General features: G+C 36.9%; 1 protein-coding gene across 1 annotated transcript in view; it reads left to right on the top strand.

Moving 5' to 3' along the window:
- Nucleotides 1–20886, top strand: part of PTPRT (protein tyrosine phosphatase receptor type T) — a 935630-nt gene that overhangs the window by 672017 nt on the left and 242727 nt on the right. Inside the window, exon 12 of the mRNA XM_049779129.1 lies at nucleotides 16387–16423. Within this exon, the coding sequence (XP_049635086.1) occupies nucleotides 16387–16423 (37 nt within the window). The remainder of the gene's footprint in view (nucleotides 1–16386; nucleotides 16424–20886) is intronic.

The raw sequence follows: 20886 nt of genomic DNA, 5'->3' as shown, positions 1-20886 counted from the left end.
CTGAATTCCACTATATCCTCCCTCACATTTTTCTTTTTTTCTACCAGATATGACCAGTCTCAATCCTCTGCTTAATCTTGAAACACCTGCTGGTCCTGCCGTTAACATCAACAAATAATGAGAACTGTACTAATAACAATTATCATAATAAATTGGCCTTTGATTACATCTGTCACCTGAGAATTTCAAAGACTTTGCAAACATCAATTAGTAATTACATCTCAAAGCATCCCTCACAGAGAACTGGGATCATTAAGGTCAGATAAGAGCCTTGCAGAGAGGCTTGAAGGACAGCACTCACTTAGGTGGATTGAGACCTGGGAATCACCAGTCTCTGATGGAGGATACAAGACTCTTTCTATGAGACCCAGAGGAACCACATTTCTGACATCCCAATTAGAGGATAATTTGTACAGCTGCTCCATGGCTTTGAAACTTTGGTCCTGAGGAATGAGAAGCATTTTAATTGGAGGGGAGTCTATAGATTAAGCACTTGCTTTGTTTAGACAGATAAAGAATGGTAGAAAGTGATTGGTCCAAGGTCATCATCACAAGGTCAGATTCACAATTTGAAGCCAGTCTTCTGTACTGTATTTATTTACTATTCAAAACTATGCCCTCATTGGCTATACTCTTTTCTTTTTCTTAATTTTCATTGTGACTGAAGTTCATTACACAGAATTATTTACGGTACATAGTGACAATGAATGAAGGGCATTCTGTAGTGATGGTGACGTGATGGTGGTGGTGGTGGTGGTAATGGTAAAAATTGAGCAGTTTATTATTAAGAACTTATTCTAAGTCAGTGGGGGGAATACCAAGATAACAAAAAAAAAAGATATAGCACCTGCCTTTGGGGAAATAACTATTCAGTAGAAAAGATAGTCATGAAAGCAAATGTGTACAATAAATTGTATCAGAAATCACATTGGCAGAAAACCCAGGTTACAACTGGAAGTTTGGGAATGTAAGGGATATTGAGATTGCATAGGAAAGTACAGGAAATAGTGTATTTGAGCCAAAATTTAAAAGATATACAGAATCTTGCTATGTCGAGGACAGGGTGTATCTGACAGAAGAGAAACTGCATAAAGACCCAAATGCTGGAATGGCAATATGAATTTGGAAACATTTGGTGGGGGGTTAGTAATACAATATAAAGCAAAGTTCGAGAAAAGAGAGCAGATAAGTGGGAAGTGTGGGAAAGAGGAATAGAGAAAGAGCATTGCTACCCTGCTAGAAAGCTTAGAATTTAAGCCATTGAAATATTCCCAGAGATGAGGGCAGGAAAGACCGGTTCAAATTATGAAGCTCACCACAAAGAGGTGCAGTTAGAGAAATAACTACACTGAGAACTCTTGTAACAATGCTAGTGAGCAAGGGATACAAAAAGCCTGTCTCAAATACAGGTGGGGAGTAGGGGAGGCAGAATATAGGGGCATTGGTGATGGGAAGGTTGCACTGGTGAATGGGAGGGGGGTAACTGAAACCCAACTACAATCATGTTTGGAACCATGGTGTTTAAATAAAGATATTATTAAAAAATTAAAAAGTGGGGCCGGCGAGGTGGCGCTAGAGGTAAGGTGTCTGCCTTGTAAGCGCTAGCCAAGGAAAGGACCACGGTTCGATCCCCCGGCGTCCCATATGGTCCCCCCAAGCCAGGGGCAATTTCTGAGCGCGTAGCCAGGAGTAACCCCTGAGCATCTAACGGGTGTGGCCTAAAAAAACCAAAAAAAAAAAAAAAAATTAAAAAGTAAAATTTTAAAAAAGCATTCTACTGGGGCCGGGTAGGTGGCGCTAGAGGTAAGGTGTCTGCCTTACAAGCGCTAGCCAAGGAACGGACCGCGGTTCGATCCCCCGGTGTCCCATATGGTCCCCCCAAGCCAGGGGCGATTTCTGAGCACATAGCCAGGAGTAACCCCTGAGCGTCAAACGGGTGTGGCCCAAAAACCAAAAAAAAAAAAAAAAAAAAAAAAAAGCATTCTACTGAAGACAGATAGGGAAAATAATATTGACAATGATCCTAATGTTAATTTACTATGATTTTTTTAAATTGCATTTTTCTCGCATCTTTCAGACACTTAAACAGAAATTATTTTTCAATCCAGTGAGATGTCCAGAGGGTATTGCTACCATTCTAGAGGTGAGCACACTATAAATTGGAAAGATGAAAGAATTTACCCCTCAAATCTACTTACTGTCACTTTACTAAAGAGAAACAAAAATAAAATTGAAATATCTAACTTCAGTCATAAAATTTTCCAGCATTGCATTATTTGTGCCCTTGGATTATATTTCCAGGAATAGAATTTCTGGGTTGTATGGAAGCTCCATTTCTTGTTTTTGGAGGACTGTCCATTTTGCTTTCCAAAAAGACTGGACTCATCAGCCTTCTTTGCAGCAGTTAAAGGACCCTTCCCCCCGCCCCCAGATCTGTGCCAGCACTGCTTGTTAATCATTTTGTTGAAGGAAGTAGACACTAGTGAAGGGAGTAGTGTTGGAACATTGTATGCCTGAAACTCAATTATGAATCACTGTGAATATGAAGTTATTTTAAAAATTAATTTTAAAAATGTGTCAAAAATATGTCAGCAGTAAAGAGAGGTCACTGACTTGCTTAAAATATACATGTATATATTATCTTGTAAGCAAGTCATATATATATATATATATATATATATATATATATATATATATATATGGTAGAGAATGTGGAAAGAAGCAGTTAGCAAGTAGATAAATATCTTCATATAGTAATAGTGAATGTTAGAAAGAACTGGTATTGTAGAGAATGACTTGAGGGTAGAACATTTGGGTGGGTCTATATGCAAGGCATCTTTGAGGAGGTAATGTAAGAGAATTCAAATTAAAAAGAGGTGAAGACAGGTGTTCTAGTACAGATGGAATTGCAAACACATAGGCCTTGAGGATAAAATTAATTCAGCACCTGCAGGGATTATAAACAGGCTCAATACACCTATAAGGGGAGAGTAATGAGAAGTTAGTCTAGAGAGATCAGTGGTTTTTTTTTTTTTTTATGCAAAGCAAGGAGGGTGGAGAAGAGCAGTTGGGATTTATATCATTAGTCAACAGAAAATCTACTGGAGAGTTTTAATAGGGGATGATATGAACTCTCAGAATATTAAGAGTTTTATGGGTAGCATTGGAGTATTAATTGCCAAGGTCAAGAAGGATTAGGTCAGGGGCCGAAAAGATAGCATGAAGGTAAAGTGTTTGCCTTGCATGCGGAAGGTCGGTGGTTTGAATCCCAGCATCCCGTATGGTCCCCTGAGCCTGCCAGGAGCGATTTCTGAGCACAGAGCCAGGAGTAACCCCTGAGCGCTGCCAGATGTGACCCAAAAACAAACCAAACAAAAAATAAAAGAAGGCCAGGTCATCAAATGGACGGGGAATTATTGCATTCATCCAGTCCAATAGACAAATGTTTGGATAGAGGTGGTGACTGGAGAATGAAGAAAAATGATCTATTCAGGATGTGAAAAACTTTCTTCTCTTTAGCTTCCGTTTAAAATGTTTTAATATGGTAACATTTCAAGTAAAACAAAAAAAGATAAACTCATTTTGACATGCTCATAGCTCATTTTCCCAATGATTAACCCATAGTCAATCTTACTTTATTGTACCCAACTCATTTTCTTTGATCTGAAAAATGTTTTTGATTCCTTAGTTCAAGGGAATTTAAAATGTTTAGGATGTTGTTAAAAACAATATAAAGTGCTCTTATAAACCAATCATTTTTATTTCCCTAATTGCTTACACATATTTATTTGCATTTGCTCTTTTTCTGTCTCTCTCCTCCCATCTATTTATTTGCCTAATATAACTATCAGTGATGGGTATATCAATCAATAATCTATCACTTTTTTCCTTAAAATTTTTTTATTGTGGCCAAAGTGATTTACAAATCTTACACAGTGATATTTAAGGTACACAGTGACAATAAATGAGGGCCTTTTCACCACCAGTGTTGTTCTCCCTTCATCCCTGTTCCCAAGCATATATCCCTTATCTCCCTCCTTTATCTCCCAGAATGCCAGTGCAACTAAAAGCATATATGTTAACACTAATGTAAACCTTTTTTTTTTTTTTTTTGCAGTTCCAGATATTTTTACTAGTGGTTTCTTAGAGGTTTAGAGTCAAAGGAGCACTGTAAAAACAATGTTAGTGTGGCAATTATCGTTAGCATGAGCCCACCAAAGTATGGGGGTCATGGGAAGGAAAAACTCTGGCCTAAGTACAAGTTTCCTGACATAGGACCATTCCTAGGTTCCAGGCAAACTAGTTTGTCCAATCCTGGTCATTGTCTGTAGTGCCCATACAGTTATATTTTTCAGTCTCTTTTGTTGGTCTCATGTTTCTGTATTGAAGGTCCTGGAATCTGTATATCCTACATTGAAGTCAGGATGGTGCGGAGTGGCATCTAATTTCAACTCACAGTTAAAGGGCAATGCAGAAAACCCTGTCCAGTACGCAGGTCATTGTTGTTGTTTAAATCTTCTCAGTGTTAAGGGAAGACTCTTTTGAGTAAATCAATGTCAGAGCAGCAGTAGGGTCTTCCCTGGTAGAGGATTGCTTCCAGGTGATGTCACAGACAACTTTGAATGTTTCATAGATGGCTTCCCTGGTTCAGGGGTTACTGGAAAATGCCAGACCTCTGAGGCCTGTGCCAGGTCATCAATGTTCAGGGTGTAAGGTTCCATTGCACCACAAGATTTGTGTGTTCCTATCTCTATTAGACAAGAACTTATTTGTATGTATAGTATTTTCCATTTTAATGTGCCCATGCAAACAAGGAATAATGCCACCTGGTGTTATCAGCATATAAGGGGGCTGCAAGAACAAGTCCAACAATCCCCATGACCTGGTTTAAACATAAGCATTAAACTGAGGGACTCTTTCACCAAAATTCCTTATTGAGCAGTTTACAAAGAGAAAAAAAGTTAAAAAGCAGGAAAAATAAACAATCTAACTTAAGAGAGTGGACACAATTGTCACCATTTAAGAAAATTTGTGTTCCCATCTCTATAAGATAAGAACGTGTTTGTATATAATTTCACATTTTAATGTGCCTATGCAAAGGAAGAACAGTATCACATGGTGAGATTGGTGCCTATGAGGATGCTAGAACAAGTCCAACAATCCAATAGACTTGGTTCTTATATAAACGTTAAATGGAGGGCCACTTCTACAAACTTCCTTATTTAACAAATAACAAAGGGAAGGAAAAGATAGAGAGGGACTCTTTCACCAAAATACCTTATTGAACAGTTCACAAAGAGGAGAAAAGATAAAAAGTGAGGAAAATAAACAATCTAACTTAAGACAGTGGACTCAATTGTCACCATTTATGAGAACTAGTCAGAAACTTAGTATGGTAGCAACCACATTTACACACTGAAAGAAGGAAGAGGCCAAGAGGTCGCTGAGAGTAAACAAGTAGGTAAAGAGTACTGGCCTTTTCCCAGCCTGTGAGTCCATCCTCTCATTTTTATTTTGAAAATATATGGTACCTCCACCCGAATTGGTCTCTTCCCAACCTGAGAGTCCATCCTCCCATTTTTATTTTAAATATATATGGTACCCCTGCGCAGTTTTTGAAATGGAGACCAATGAGAAAAAAATACCAGTGAATGTCACGACATAATGTCCCGACATACACCAGTGCTGCATTGGCCGCCATTCACCCCATGTGTCCCCCCACCTAAGTGTCCGGAGAGAAAGGGGGAAAGCCTGAGGACCACGATAGGTGGGCCAGCAATCTGGGATGGCCTGGAATAGGGGAGGAAAGAGGGGAATGGCTGGAGGTCTGCCAAGCCTCCCAGCACCCCCCAAGCTAGGGAGAATGCCTCCGGCATGGGGTGTCCCCTAACCCCATACCTGGGAAGAGCTGGCCTCCAGGATCAAGGCAGCTATCTTCTCGGCCCCTCCCTATGCTCCTCCCCCCTAGAGTAAGGGGGAAGCCTGGAACCCCTCTCTACTATTTTTATACCTAAGTGGTTCAATGCTCATTTACAATACATTTCTAATAAAATGCAATTATGATGAATTAATTATAGTACATTAATATTACTTATCTAATTAATATTCATGTAATTATGTGAGCCCAAGGTTTGGAAATTATCTTTCAAATTTTATTTCAAACTCTGGTCTGGAATCACCAGTTGTATTTGATTGTCATTTCTCTAGATACTTCATATCTCCAAGGTCTTGGTTTTAATGACTTGACACAAAAATTAAGTTTTGTTGAATCTCTCTCTTGTTGAGTTTATCTAAGATTTGTTCAGATTGATTTTATGTTTTGCTCTTTGGGCAGGAATATCATAAAAGGATTCAACACATCTTATCAGGAGGCTTCTGATATCTATGTGTCCCATTACTAGTGATGTCAACTTTGATCACTTAGCATTTTCTCCTTGGTTTCACCATGATTTTTCCACTATGTAGGAGTGGGCCAGGAATTTAACTCAGTGATTGAGCAACTGACTTATTTGTATAAGACTTCATTTCTGGGGACGGAGAAATAGCACAGTGGTAGGGTATTTGCCTTGCATGCTGCTGACCCAGGATGAATGGTGGTTTGATTCTCAGAATCCCATAAGGTCCCCTTGGCCTGCCAGGAGTGATTTCTGAGTGCAGACCCAAGAGCAATCCCTGAGAGCTGCCAGGTGTGACCCAAAAACCAAAATCCAAAATAAAACTTAAAAAGACCTTATTTCTATTTCTGTTGTACACAGTACAATTAAATAAAATTAAGCAAAGTCACTATTTCTCTTTAATGTATAAATATTCTCTAAGGTTAACTTTCTAGACAATGTAAGCAACTTGTTCTTCATCAAACTTCCACCTCTTGTTTGTGATGGTTGTCTAACTCAGTACTGTCCTATGTGGACACAACCTATTCCCCATAGCCCCATAGCTGTTCATGTGGTCTAACAGTTTTGTAAACGTGACACATATGAAAATTTATCTCACTATGGTTTTAATTTCAGTTTTTATTATAAGTGAAGTTGGCATGTTTTCATATAAAAAGGACACTTTCATATGAGTTTGGAATTATCTCTATGTCTTAATTTTCCACCAAATTTTTACTTTTTTTCCTTTAATTTCTAAGAATATCAAGAATAGTACTTCTTTTGTGACATGTGTCACAGATTTCGCCAGTTTTTACTTACCTGTTGGCTTTGCAGATAGTATTTTTCCACAACAAAAACAAATCAGCACATCCAATTCTTTTCTTGTACTTCAGATTTTGGAGTCTCAATTTTCTTACAACAGGTTACAGAGGAATGTGTGTGTTTGCTTCTAGTACTTGTATAGCTTCTCTCTCTCCTATATTTAAATTTCTGATGCTTGTTATATAGGCATGAAATTTAATTCTACTACCACCCTCCAGATTGATTAAAATGACCATCTTTGCCCTATTAATCTGAGATACTACTTTTCATATATTTATATTTTTATTTGTTCTTGTTTTGCGTCACCCCCCCCACCCCCCGGATTTTGCATTCCATTTCTTGGCCTATTTGCCCATTTGCCAAAGGCATTGTTTTAATTGAAGAAGTTCTGCACTTTAACAACTAATCAGCCAAGTCCCCTCACTCAGTTGTTCTTCTTGCTTGTCAGTTTTTTCATAGAAGCCTTTATGTCAACATATATAATTTCACAAACTGTCTGTTAGGAGTTTTACTGGAATTGTTCTCTATTTATACATTAATTAGGGTGCTCTAGAGGTTGAATAATCTTAGCTGAGAGTAGAAGATAGCTTTCTTTTTGTTCAGGTCCACGGTTGTATCTTTTAGAAGTGCTGTTAAGTTTTCTTCATATAGGTTTTATACTTATTGCTAAGTCAATTACTAAGTATTAAATCTTTGTTGCCATTATAAATGGGATTCACTATCTTCATGTTTTTGGACTGATTACTGTTTTTATGTATGAGAACATACTTTGTATGTAAATTTGTATAACCTGCTACTTTTTTATCATTGATTCTTAAAGGATTTTCAGATATAATGTATCATCTGCAAATAGCTATAGTAAGTTTATTTTTGTATGCTCTGATTGATTTATTTTATGCATTACACTGTAATAGTAAAGTGCCATGTAAAGGCGTAGTGGAGACAGAGGACATCTTATTTTTTATTCTTAGTGGGATCATCTTTGCATTATATGGACTAATAGAGATATATGAATATACATATATATGCCATATTATGAAAAATGCTCATCAAATTTTATTTTCTTGAGTTATTTAAAAAATATAATGGTGGGGGCAGAGTGATGGCACAAATAGATAGGGCATTTGCCTTACACACAGATGACCCAGGTTTGGTTCCTGGCATCCCATAGAGTCTCTGAACCTTCCAGGAGTGATTTCTGAGCACCTGCCAGGAGTGATTTTTGAGCAAAGAGCCAAGAATAACTCTGAGCACCACTGGGTGTGACCCCCCCAAAACTAATATATATATGTATATATATATATATACATATATATACACACACATGTATACATATACGTGTGTGTATACCCTGAACACCATGAGATGTGTTCTTGATGGTTTCTGAGCACCAGTGGGATAGCCCTAGTAGTCCCTGGTACCATAGGGAAAATACTACCACATCTGCAGGCCTGAGCATTGAACCATCTGGACTGATAGGAGGCTGTCCTGCACTCTCCCCAAAAAGAGTTAAAAATATCAGGAATGGATGATAATTTGTTTTAAATGCAGTCTGCATTCATGGAGATGTGATTTTCTCTTTTGATTTCTTGTTGGGTGGATTATTGTAGTGTGAATGATATCCTAATACAAAACCTTATTTCTAAATCCATTCCACTTAATCATAGCATTTTATTTTTCTTCAAAACTGTTAGATTCTGTTCACTAACACATTAGGTGATAGTTTTACACATACAAAAGTAAAATTGTTTTTCCATTTTTACCACTTTTTTGATAGTCTTGTCAAATATAAATTTCTTATATAGGCTTAGCTGTCACTGTATACTGGTTTCATAAAAAAGAATAACAAAGCTTTCCTTCATTCTCCAAAATTGTACCATTGTTGTAAATGTTCTTTTATCCTTAAAGATAAGGTTGAAACCCCTTTTGAAAATGCCTGAATGGTGATTTGACTGATTTGTTTCAGTGGTTCTGGTATTTCCTTCCACTTCACATATGTACTTCTATCTACTTGAAATATTTCCAGAAATGTGAACAGAATTCCTTTTTTAAAAAAATATTTATTCATTTTCAATAGCTATTCTCTGTCATTTATTTTGTTGTTTTGGGTTTTTTTTTTTTGAGGGAGATTATGCTCAGTAGTGCCAGAGATTATTTATGCTATGTGTAAGGCAAGTACTCTATCTATTGTACTATCATCTCTTGTCATTTCTTATTTTATATATTGGTGCATTCTTTTTCCTTTTCTCTACTCTTTCTTTTCTCCACTTTAATATTTTTGCTTTTATCATTATAAAAAGATGCCTTTATTGTCATTTTTTCTATTTTTTCTTTTCTTGATTTTGTTCTAGAAATTTAGTTGAGCATTTTTTCTTTTATTTAATGGATATTCTTTCCTAAACTTTCTGCTTTAACTTTTTCATAGATTCACGTTTTTTTAAATAGGTCTTACTAAAATTGTTAACTTTAATTTTCTCTTCCTCCACCTTTGTAAAATTCTTGGTTCATTTAAAAAAACTTTTAATGAATTCTTATATGATATTTTATATATTATATATTTTACTATATTATAATTATTGTGTATTGATTCATTAACTATTATTTATCAATGTTTTGAACATTTCATAAGTTTATCAAAAGAAAGTTTTTCTGGTTATTAAGGCTACTCAGGGTGTGATTAAGCTCTTTCCAGCTTTTACTTTGTTTTGTTTATTTTATCTGGAGTACACTGGAAGTAGTCTCATATTGTCTTTTCTTCTTTCTAAAGATGATCATTGAGGTTTGGCATTTAGATATTCATACCTACCACATTCCTTGTTAATTGTAGACTTTAGCACTAAAAGGTGTCTTTTTTAAACTGCGTTCATCAAGATTGCTTTTATTGCTTAAATTTTTAATTGTTTTTTTCCATTTCTTTATTGTTGCAATTTGAATTACTTTACTGTTGTTGTAAACTTTGCATACAGCATACAGTTGGGTCTTGCTTTTTGAGGAGATTTGAGTTCTTTTTCATTAATTATGTGAGTTAAACACAATCACATTTGTGGCTATTATTGATGTGCTTGGTCTTAGCCCTGCCAATTATTCTTTATATCACAACCACAACTTACTATACTAATTTTTAATTCTTGATGATATGGTTTTGTCTATTTTTAAAAGTTTATTTTTATATTTAGAAGCATTTGCATTTTATTCTATTAATTGTCTTTGTTATTATGCTTTTTAATATCCTTGGTCCTCTTTTTATTTAACCTTTTCCAGTCTGGTTTGTGAACCTTTTCAACATTATTGAAGTTTAATTAATAAATCAAGACTACTTAACATTTAAGGGGTACAGGTGATATTTGGCTATATGCATGCATTGAGAGATAACTGCCATAATTGAGCTAATTAACATATTTATCATCTCACATAGTTAACACTGTGTGTAAGAAAACACTTAAAATTTATTCTTTTAGCAAACTTCAAGTAAAATACAGTAATGTACCAATCTTTAGAACTTAGTCATGCTGAATAATTCTTAGACCAACATTTCAACCTGACAATCATCATTCTATTATCTGCTTTTATGACTTCAGTTTCTTCAGAATATAACCGTCATTGGCACTAAGCAATATTTGTCTTTTTTAGTTAATTTTATGTAGTCTTTCAAGTTCATCATTGTTCTTATATAAGGCACTCATTTTTGAAAGCTCAGTAGTCCCTTGTCTACAACTTATCCAAAAGGTAAGAGGTGAAAAGGTCAAAGTAAGAGTGCCCAATTACAACTAATGGTGAAGAAAGGTAAAGGCAGACAGCCTGTTGGAATAGTAGCCATTAGAACTGCCCATCAAAATGTCTTTGTTGATCTTGACGAGGGCAATTTGATTGATGTGAGTTCCAGATAATTGATTAGGTAAGGTAATGAACTTAGCAAACCAAAGTTGAGTTTTATCTGAGTTTTTTGAAAGGCTTTGCATGTTACTTAGAATGTTCTCTGAGAGTCTGGCCTTGGCAACTGCCTGAAACCTGTTGTTTCTCAAGAAAAAGTCATAGAGTCAATGGAGAGCAGACCCCAGTGACCAGCTGCCCCAGTCTGCAGCTTAGTCTCTCCTCTCCTCTTGTTTATTTGTGAGAATACATAATATTTGTATACTAAAAACTACCTTTTACATACTTCATAAGGCCAAAAAAACCCTACATATATTTAACTAATTCTTGGTAACATTAGTGCCAAGTTTAATATCTTGACACAAAGTTATCATTCAGTGATGACCATTCAAACAATAGTAATTTTATAATACCTGTATACTTATTGAAAGGTTTAAGTAATAAATTCATTTAAGTAAGTAAATAATAAATTAATTACATAGGGTTCCTTAAAAACCTTAAGAAAATTAAGGCAAAGGTCAAGTAAACTGGGAAAATTATGGAAAGATTTTAGGGCCATGGTTAATCCTATCATACTAAATGGACTCTATGACAGTCTGTTGAAGCAGTATGATAAGAGCTGTATTTATTTTTCTGGATATTTAGAGCTTCTTGATCAATTGGCAATAATAACCATATAATTAATAGCATCTGCTGAAATATTTGATGTCTTGGAAATGAAGACACAAGTCCCTCAATTAGAAAGATGTGCCATGATGTAATAAGGATGAATGGATGAGTTAGAGTTAGCTAATTCTCAAAATCAAAGTCTTAAGTAGGTAAATATGTATAGATGTGCGTCATTTTAAAAATGAGGTGATAAGCTACAAAAGACAAATGAAAGAGAGAGAGAGAGAGAGAAAGAGAGAGAGAGAGAGAGAGATTCATTATCCCGGAGTAGTGTCATAAAAACAGAATAACAAAAGAACATGCAGGAACACTGCTGGTAAGTGAAATGACACTTAATATTTGAAAACTTGAAGCAAATTTTGTAGGTCCTGCCTACTGCATCTAAGGAACTGTTTCTACATCTTTCACTATCATTAATGGAAAAATTGAGGCAATGTGTCTTGCTGCACAATACTGGTAGAACCTGGGGAAGCATGTTACATCAAAAGCATAAGAGTTCTGTCATTATATTTCACACAAAGATGATACATTTATATGTCACATATACTAATATATGTCAGATTTGCAAGTATTGTATGGAAGTTTGTATTAATTAATTTAGGTAATTAATGCATTAGCTAATTAATGAATTAAAATAATGGGAAATGCAATGGTACTATATTGTTCTAGGATATATAACAGACCTAGGAACAGAATAATGTGTAAGGGGAAAAATATAGCCAATATGGGGCCAGAGAAATATCATAGGGAGTTTATTCAGGTTTGATCCCCAGGATCATATGTGGTCCCAACCTCTGCTGAAGTATTCCCTGAGTACAGAGTTAGAAGTAGGCCTTGATATTGCTGGATGAAAGACACAACCAGAAAACTGAAAAAATTATTTATATTCATATAAACTTGGGGCTCCTGAGCACTTCTGTTCTCTTGGCATCTCTCCCATTTTCAGTCATTCAGTGATGGTCATGTGTTGTGTATGTAAACATTTTTCTGGGATTATTATGTTACTGACCCTACCCTGATCGGTTATTGTGCCCTACCCTAGGGTGTGACCTGGCATTCTGCTCCCACCCTAGGGTGGTACCTCATCAGGGGCTGACTTGCAACAGTCATGGTAGCATTGCATGATGTTTGCAGAACTTCTGTAGCTCTCTGGGATACTGTTCCTTTAAACTCTTTAAATCTTTAAATCTTGGCTCACTTATTCCTTAAAATCAAATCACAGAAATGAAAGCCAATAGACATGAAGAACTTTATGTTCTCTGAACATGAAACCAAAAACAAGTTTACTCACATCTGTCATCATTTACAAGCCTCATTTGTGACTTAAGCTTCTTTGACATTACATTTATAGAGTTCAACTCTTTTTATTTCTTAGTGATTTCCTCTTTCCATCTTTTAGGTATGTTCTTCAAAGACACATTTTTTCTTGGAATATAGCATACTTCACATTTTATATGAATACCTCAAATGAATACTTTAAATATTTTAACTATAATGTGTCATATTCTTTTACCATGTTTCTACTTTCCATTGTATGAAATAAAACTGTATTTTTAAAAGAAGCCATTCAGCACTTTTTTAAAAGAAAGAAAATTAAACATTTGTCCCAGAGAACAAACCATGTCAACCCTATCTGCCTTCTTCCATAGTTATAGGGCTGATTGTTTAGGGAAGATGCATTAGAATAGCAGTAACCAAAGTGAATTTAATTCTATTCTCATGTTCTTTTTGTGAAAAAATTATAACAGTAGGATATGAATTTGTATCATTAAAGAAATGCTTAGTAGAAAATCAACTAATTATTCAGATAATCTGATGAATACCAAGCTAGAAGAAGCACTCTAGAACATGTGTAAAATCTCGAAATTTTATCATCTTACAGATCATATTCCAGGTCTCTGTTTATAGTAATAATTTAGAAGGAATTAGCAAAAATTATGTCCCAAAAATTTCAGATGGTTGTAGCAATAGCATTAAAGAAGATGGAAGATATGTTTTAAATATAATTCAATAGCAAAATTCAAAGTTCCATAAATACAGCTATAAACACATAAAATAAATATATTTGGTAGAAAACTAAATGTTAATGGAATCCTCACATAAGTAGAAAATAGTGATAATGTAGCTATCTATACAGTGACAATACCATGTGTGAACTTTTTCTTCCTAACCTAGTTCCTAATGAGGGAAAGACTAGAGGGCAAATCACAATGAATATCTAGAAGAGTTCAAAGAACTTGAATGATCTTATCAAATAACTAATTTTTTTCTAGAAAAAAATGTCACTGAGTTTAAGCACCATTTTTCAATATCCTGATATCTCTCCTATACAAGCAAGAATAGACTTTATTGAGGGGGGATTTGAGTCATACCCATCAGTGCTCAGGGCTTACTTCTGGCTTTGTGCTAAAGAAAGCACTTCGTGCTTCACTTCTTGTTCACTTCTTGCTGAACTCAGGGATGATGTGGGATGCCAGGGATCAAATCTGGGTCAGTTCCTTGCAAGGCAAGCATGTTATCCCTGTACTATCTCTCCAATCCCAAAAGAACAGATATTTTATGGTTTGAGGAACAAAATAAATATTACTGGAGATAAACAGAGTCAGTTGTCACCACCACCCACCTAATACTCAAATCTAGATACCCACTTACACTGGATATGAAGTGGGGTTTTCTTGTTTATTGGGGGGCACACTTGGATACATGCAGGCTTTACTCCTGGTTTTGTATTCAGTGATCACTCCTAACAGACTTGGAAGTTCATAGGGTGTCAGGATTAAACCCAGTTTGGACATTTGCAATGCAAGTACCTTACTTGTTGTACTATCTTTCAAATCCACTGGACCTAGAGTTTAAAAAGAAAATAAACCTCCACAAAAGTTCATGTGTCTTATTTAATTCATCCTATCTGAATGACTCCAAGAACATTCAATATACATTTTTAGGAGTACATTATCCATGAAATTGACATTATAATTTTGGGTTTTGGGATACACCCAGAAGTTCTCAGGGGCTCTAATGTTGCACTTAGCTCTGTAGTTAGGAATCACTCCTGGCAGGCTTGGGAGGACCATATGGTTGCAAGGGATAAAATCTGTTTGCAGAGTACAAAGCCAGCACTCTACCCATATTACTATTGCTTAGCTCCAAGACCAACATTTTTGATGCAAACACACCTATATTTTGGGGGGCCCACACATGGCAGTGCTCAGGGGTTACTCCTGGTAGGTTCAGGACCATATTGGATGCCAGGGATCAAACCTGGGTCTGTCCTGGTTGGCTACGTGCAAGGCAAATGTCCTACCACTGTGGTATCTCTCTAGCTCCACACACACTTATATCATTGATTTTTTTTAAGTTCTATACTACATTCAGACTGTTAGGGGTTTAATTTTTTATTTTATTGAAATTTTTATTTCTTTAATTTTGGTTGGTTTGGTAATTATACACAGAAGTCACTTCAAGTTCCTTCCTCAAGGATCTCTCTTGGCAATATCTGGGAACTGTAGATACCAGGGATCCAACCTAGACCTCCAGCACTCAAAGAATATACTTAGCCTTCAACAAGAATTCAGTGGTGCTGGGGCTGGAGACATAGCATGGAGGTAAAAGCATTTGCCTTGCATGCAGAAGGTTGGTGGTTCGAATCCCAGCATCCCATATGGTCCCCCGAGCCTGCCAGGAGTGATTTCTGAGCATAGAGCCAGGAATAAACCCTGAGCGCGGCTGGGTGTGACCCAAAAAAAGCCAAAAAAAAAAAAAAAAAGAATTCAGTGGTGCTTGCTACTCTGTGTTCAGGAAACAATCCTGGCAGTGCTCAGGGGACTATCTGAGATGCAAGGATTGAACTAAGATTTAACCTGCTGTAGTATTGCTCAGACCCATCAACTAGAATTTTTTAACTGACTTTAGGACCTCTGGTAAATGGCATAAATAAAGTAGGATAAGATGATTCCTTTTTAAGAACAATTTTCTATAACTGAACTGCATGCCCAGCTGTAGCACACATTTATGGATTCTGGCCATCTGGGAGAATGGCTAACACAACTAGAAAGGTCGTTCATCAAATATCATAGTTGCTGTTACAAATACACACACAACATTATCTAGGAAAAGTCTGAAGTCTGCCCGAGATCTCTGGGCCAGTTGACCTTTGAACAAGAATTTTTCAGTTGGATTTATACCCATTCATACTGATTGCAATATTACCAAGATCTGTTTAAGTCTGTGCATACAGATGTTTATTTCACTCTAACATGTCTCCCCAAATAGCTCTGGGTGCCCTTGATGAACCCATACAATTGAATGAAGGATATTGATTGCTTTCATGGACTTGCTGAGTATTACTGTAGATAGGTTCTGTTATGAGGTAATTCTACCTAGGTAAAAGGCTTATGAGGTGATAGAATCTAGGAAACAAAAGAAGTAAAGTGTGTTTCTAACCAATGAGGAAGTGACACAAAAGAGTTCAAAAGTGATTCCAGTGTGTGTGTGTGTGTGTGTGTGTATGTATGTATGTTGTAAGGGATGGGGTGGTGGTGACATAGTATAACAATACAAACCTATATGTGTATGTATACTCATATTTTTTCTTTATATAACAATTTGGTCCCACAATAAAATTTACTGGAATTTTTCTTTTATTACACAGGAGACCAAAATTAACTGTGTTCGTCTGGCTACAAAAGGTATGTTGGCATGTCCTTATTTATCCTCAGCTATTCAGCCATTTAGCTACTTGGGAGATATTTAGGCAACAATAACTAAAAACAACAAGTAAAAATAGCTGTTAGAGTCATTTTAATCTAGGAATTAATATATATCTAGTGTAAAAGCATATTAGGAAATCAAAATGTTTGTTGAGTAGATGGGGAGGATAAATGGATTTGTGCATTAATTAGGGGAATGGTGAATATAAATTTTGACAACTGTTCTTCTGTTCTATAGTTTTAACATATTTGAGTCTACACTTATTAGAGATTTAAAAGGAAGTGTATTAGCCCTATTTACAAAGTTTTGTATGTTACTCAATTGGCACATGGATTTCAAAAATAACGTGATAAGTGTTGACTTCCTATAATGAGAAAATAGATTCTGCATTGTTATTGAGTTACCACTTTCAACGCATCTCACAAACAAAGACAGTATTGTTCAGGCTCATCACTTTTTGTTTTCCTAATTATAATTGAATTGCCTTGCTTTTTCAATTGGTACATGTTTCTGTTTATTACTCTTTTTTTTTTTAAAAAAAATCAATGAATGGTTTGTTATCATTTAACCTATTACAAGGTTGAATGGTTAGAATTCAGACTTATCTTTTTGTTCTAGAATTGATATTTTAACAGCTATACTCCCCATAAAACACACCCAAATTGGACAATTCTATTCTTTTTCCTGCATTTATTGATAGCATATATTTTTCATAAGTTGCCTCCATAGAGATAAATATTATAAAACTAAGTAGAAATATAGGCCATAGATGAAAAGAAGTGACCCAAGTACACCTAATTGTGTGTAGAAAATATTCAATGCACATGCAGTGAAAACATACACATACAACAGAAGTGGGAGAGGGAAAGGAAGAATATTTATAGTTGTTTGACAGAGCATGTACCAAGACTCATCCTGTATGACTTTCATACATCTGAGGATTACCAGAAAAATTTATTCCCAAGGTAACCTGTGGGAGAGTAGGATGGGGTTGGGGGCAGAAGGACTGAATCATTCAAGGTGCACCATACTTAGACATCACTTTGATTCCCATAAGTCACAAGAGGGCAGAGGGTCCCTAACTTGTTTTTCTTCACCAACTCAGTTTACTAGACAGACAGAGATAAAATACTCTGTGAGGCAAGAGAATGGATGACCTGCAAACAAAAGTGACACAAATCACGGGCTCAGGCTGACTTTTCCACCCAAGAAAACAGATAATCTAAAGGAAAGAACACCATCAATTGGAGAACACTTGAGCTTTAGACAGCAAACAGGACAGCTGTGTGCATGCAACACTCAGCCAAAGCAGGCAGCTTTAGGGAGGAAAGCAAACTTAAAAAGAGTCTGCCACAGGGCCCGGAGAGATAGCACAGTGGTGTTTGCCTTGCAAGCAGCCAATCCAGGACCAAAGGTGGTTGGTTCGAATCCCGGTGTCCCATATGGTCCCCTGTGCCTGCCAGGAGCTATTTCTGAGCAGACAGCCAGGAGTAACTCATGAGCACCGCCGGGTGTGGCCCAAAAACCAAAAAAAAAAAAAAGAGTCTGCCACACACAATGGGATGGACTCTATGGCTTCCTTCTAGTCTTTGACCTTAAGACAAGGGAGGGGTCAATGGAACTGCTTTCTCCTGCATGGGGTATGTGGATACCATCTTAGGTGTCCTTAGAATATCTCTCCAAAGGGTACTTTATTGGATAATTTATCTTCTTAATTGTCTTCTATTATCAGCTTTTGTTTGCTTTGGAAACCATATCCAGTGGTACTCAAGGGCTATACTGTCCTCAGGTGTGACCCCTTGTGATGCCAGGGTTTCAAACTAAGATCAACATGTGCAAGTCAGTCTCCTCAGCTCCTGGGCCAACATGTGCAAGTCAGTCTCCTCAGCTCCTGGGTCACATTTATGAACTGATTGTTGGAGATACATAACTGGACAGACATTATAAACATACAAAAATATTTAAAACTACATTTGGCTGGCAATATCAGGACCCATTGTCTTCATAAATAGAAGTTGACGAAGCTGATGCAAAGGAGCATTGTCGAGATATTTCAAGATCTTGAGCTGAAGAATCTTCCACCACTCCTTAGTATAAGGATTTCTGCCTTTGTTTGCAATTCCTGAATGGAGGGTGCACAAAAGAAAGAAATCAAAGAATTGGGGAAGATGAAGACCGAACCTAGGCTGAGTCTAGAGAAACCAGGACTTAAGTTTCAGTCTAACATTTTACACACTCACACCACAACTCAGTGCCACCATCTTATCTTGGTCCACGTGAAGCTCTGGCAGTCTGAATATGAGGGCTAAGCACAGAGACTACAGAATGCTAGCGTAACCCAAAATAGCAGCAGAGCAGGAGAGAGAATGTCTGGGGGCTTTAGCAAAGTAAATATGTATTTAGCACATTTGTACTTCCAGCCAAGACTGACTCATGAAGCATCCAGGGTGGATCAAAGACAAACTCTCAAATCAGGTACTGTCCATGAAAATTAGTAATTAAGAATCTAGGCCCAGGAATCAATATTTAGGCGGCCCTTCCCTAACCACCTCATCAAATTTCCTTCCTTGGGAGTTTAGTAGAATTATTATTCAAAATTCCTTCCTTGGGAGTTTAGTAGAAATATTATTCTTCTTAACCTTAAAATGGTACACCTGGATGGTCTCCCAGAGTCCAACCTGGGCGTCCTTTGAAGCTCTGAGAGGTTACAAAGTGGTCATACCTTGCTGCCTAGTTTGTAATGCTGAAAAGCTAAGGCCAATGTTACATTTCCATTGAGACTGTCACCAAATGACACAACCTGAATAGCTCAAGTTATATAACTTGTGATCCTAACTCTGAAGGCCACAAGCATGACTGAGGTTGGTTGCCTTGGCTCCTTTAGGAGCTGAAGTAGGATTATTTCCCCTCCCCTTGTAAAGCTTCTGGAGGCTTGCTGTTCTGCCATTGCATACAGAGGCTCCAATCCCATTTCAGATTGTTCCTTCTCTTTCCCTAGTGCTGCTTTGTGTCCAACTCGCATTTGGTGTGAATGCTGGATCTAGAGAGTTATAGGTCTACCTCCTCCAGAGGAGATGGAGAGGGGCTTCTCTTTCCTTCATTAAATCTCCAATTAAGATATAAATCTAAGTAAGACTCATTAGCAAGTCATGTTTTCAACCATTTGCTGGCCATTGCCCCTTTCTGACTTTGTTTTCTTCCTGAGGACTCCCTGCCCTACAGGTTTACTACCCAATCTCCATGCTGTGACTCCCATTTTGGAAAATTTTACTTGTGACCTCTTGCAATATCTTCAGAGTCAAAAAGGGACTCATATGGGCCTTCAGTTGAGAAAGACTCTTATAAATGATTGAGTTTTAAGACTTAACCTAGGAAGGTAGAGGGGAGAAAAACACAAATTGAAGACATGCCTGAATGATTTCTATTAGAATTCCTCACTAGTTTTTTTTTTATTTGACCAAAATGGATTACAAATATTTCACAGTAATTTTCTAGGTACATAATGACATTGAATCAGGGGCATTCCACCACCAATGTTGTCCTCCCTCCACCCCTGTTCCCAGCATGCATCCCATATCCCCTGCCCTTACCACCCAGGTTGCTAGTATAAATGGTCTCTGTGTCTAGCATTTTGAAGATTGGGTGTCGATTCTGTTGTCATTGGCTTTGGATTTGGCATTTAAGTCTGGTCATTTTTTTACTTCTACCTAATGTTCATACAACTATCTGGTCTTGGTACCCTTCATTATTTCTCCCTTCAATTTGTGAGGTGGAACAAGATGGCTCAAATTATGTGGTTCTTTTTGAAGGAAAGAAAAAAATAAAATAAAATGGGGCAATAATCAAACAAGCAAAAATGGGAGGAGTTCTTCTAGAGGCTATACATATCAATTAAGAGAAGAAAAGGAAAAAGGATGAAAAACATAACAACCATACTAAAAAAATTTTTTTTTAAAGAATCAAACAATTTCCTTACTATTTGCCATCATAATATGGGCACCATATTTGAAGGATATGCAAGAAAGAAGAACCAGCCCTGTAGGAAGTGAGGAATCTGAGTTGCATTCAATTTCCTGTCAAAGTGAACTGAGGCTGCCTCAGTGAACATTCAGATCCAGCAGACGTTCACTCTAGCCCCACACATTAGATGCTGTGTGTGGTGACCATCACTTCTTAGACTTCTTAGCTTTGATGGTGGATCACAAGGTGCTGATCCAGATGGTTCTTGCACAGAATAACAACAACCTTTCCTGTTTTGGGTTCATTTTGGTTTGGGGGCCACATCCAGTAGTGCTCAGGGGTTAATTTTGGCTCTGATGACTACTGGTGGGGTCAGGAAGTGATGAGAATCCATTGGGATGCTGTGTACAAGGCCAGTGCCTTACCTGCTCTCCTCATTCTCCGAATCCAGTCATACCCTTTGAAAGGATCACTGATGAAA

Source organism: Suncus etruscus, chromosome 9, assembly GCF_024139225.1.
Source record: "Suncus etruscus isolate mSunEtr1 chromosome 9, mSunEtr1.pri.cur, whole genome shotgun sequence".
In the NCBI taxonomy this organism is placed as follows: Eukaryota; Metazoa; Chordata; class Mammalia; order Eulipotyphla; family Soricidae; genus Suncus; species Suncus etruscus.
Note: the sequence above shows the minus strand (reverse complement) of the source record. Positions and strands in the feature narration are given on the sequence as shown.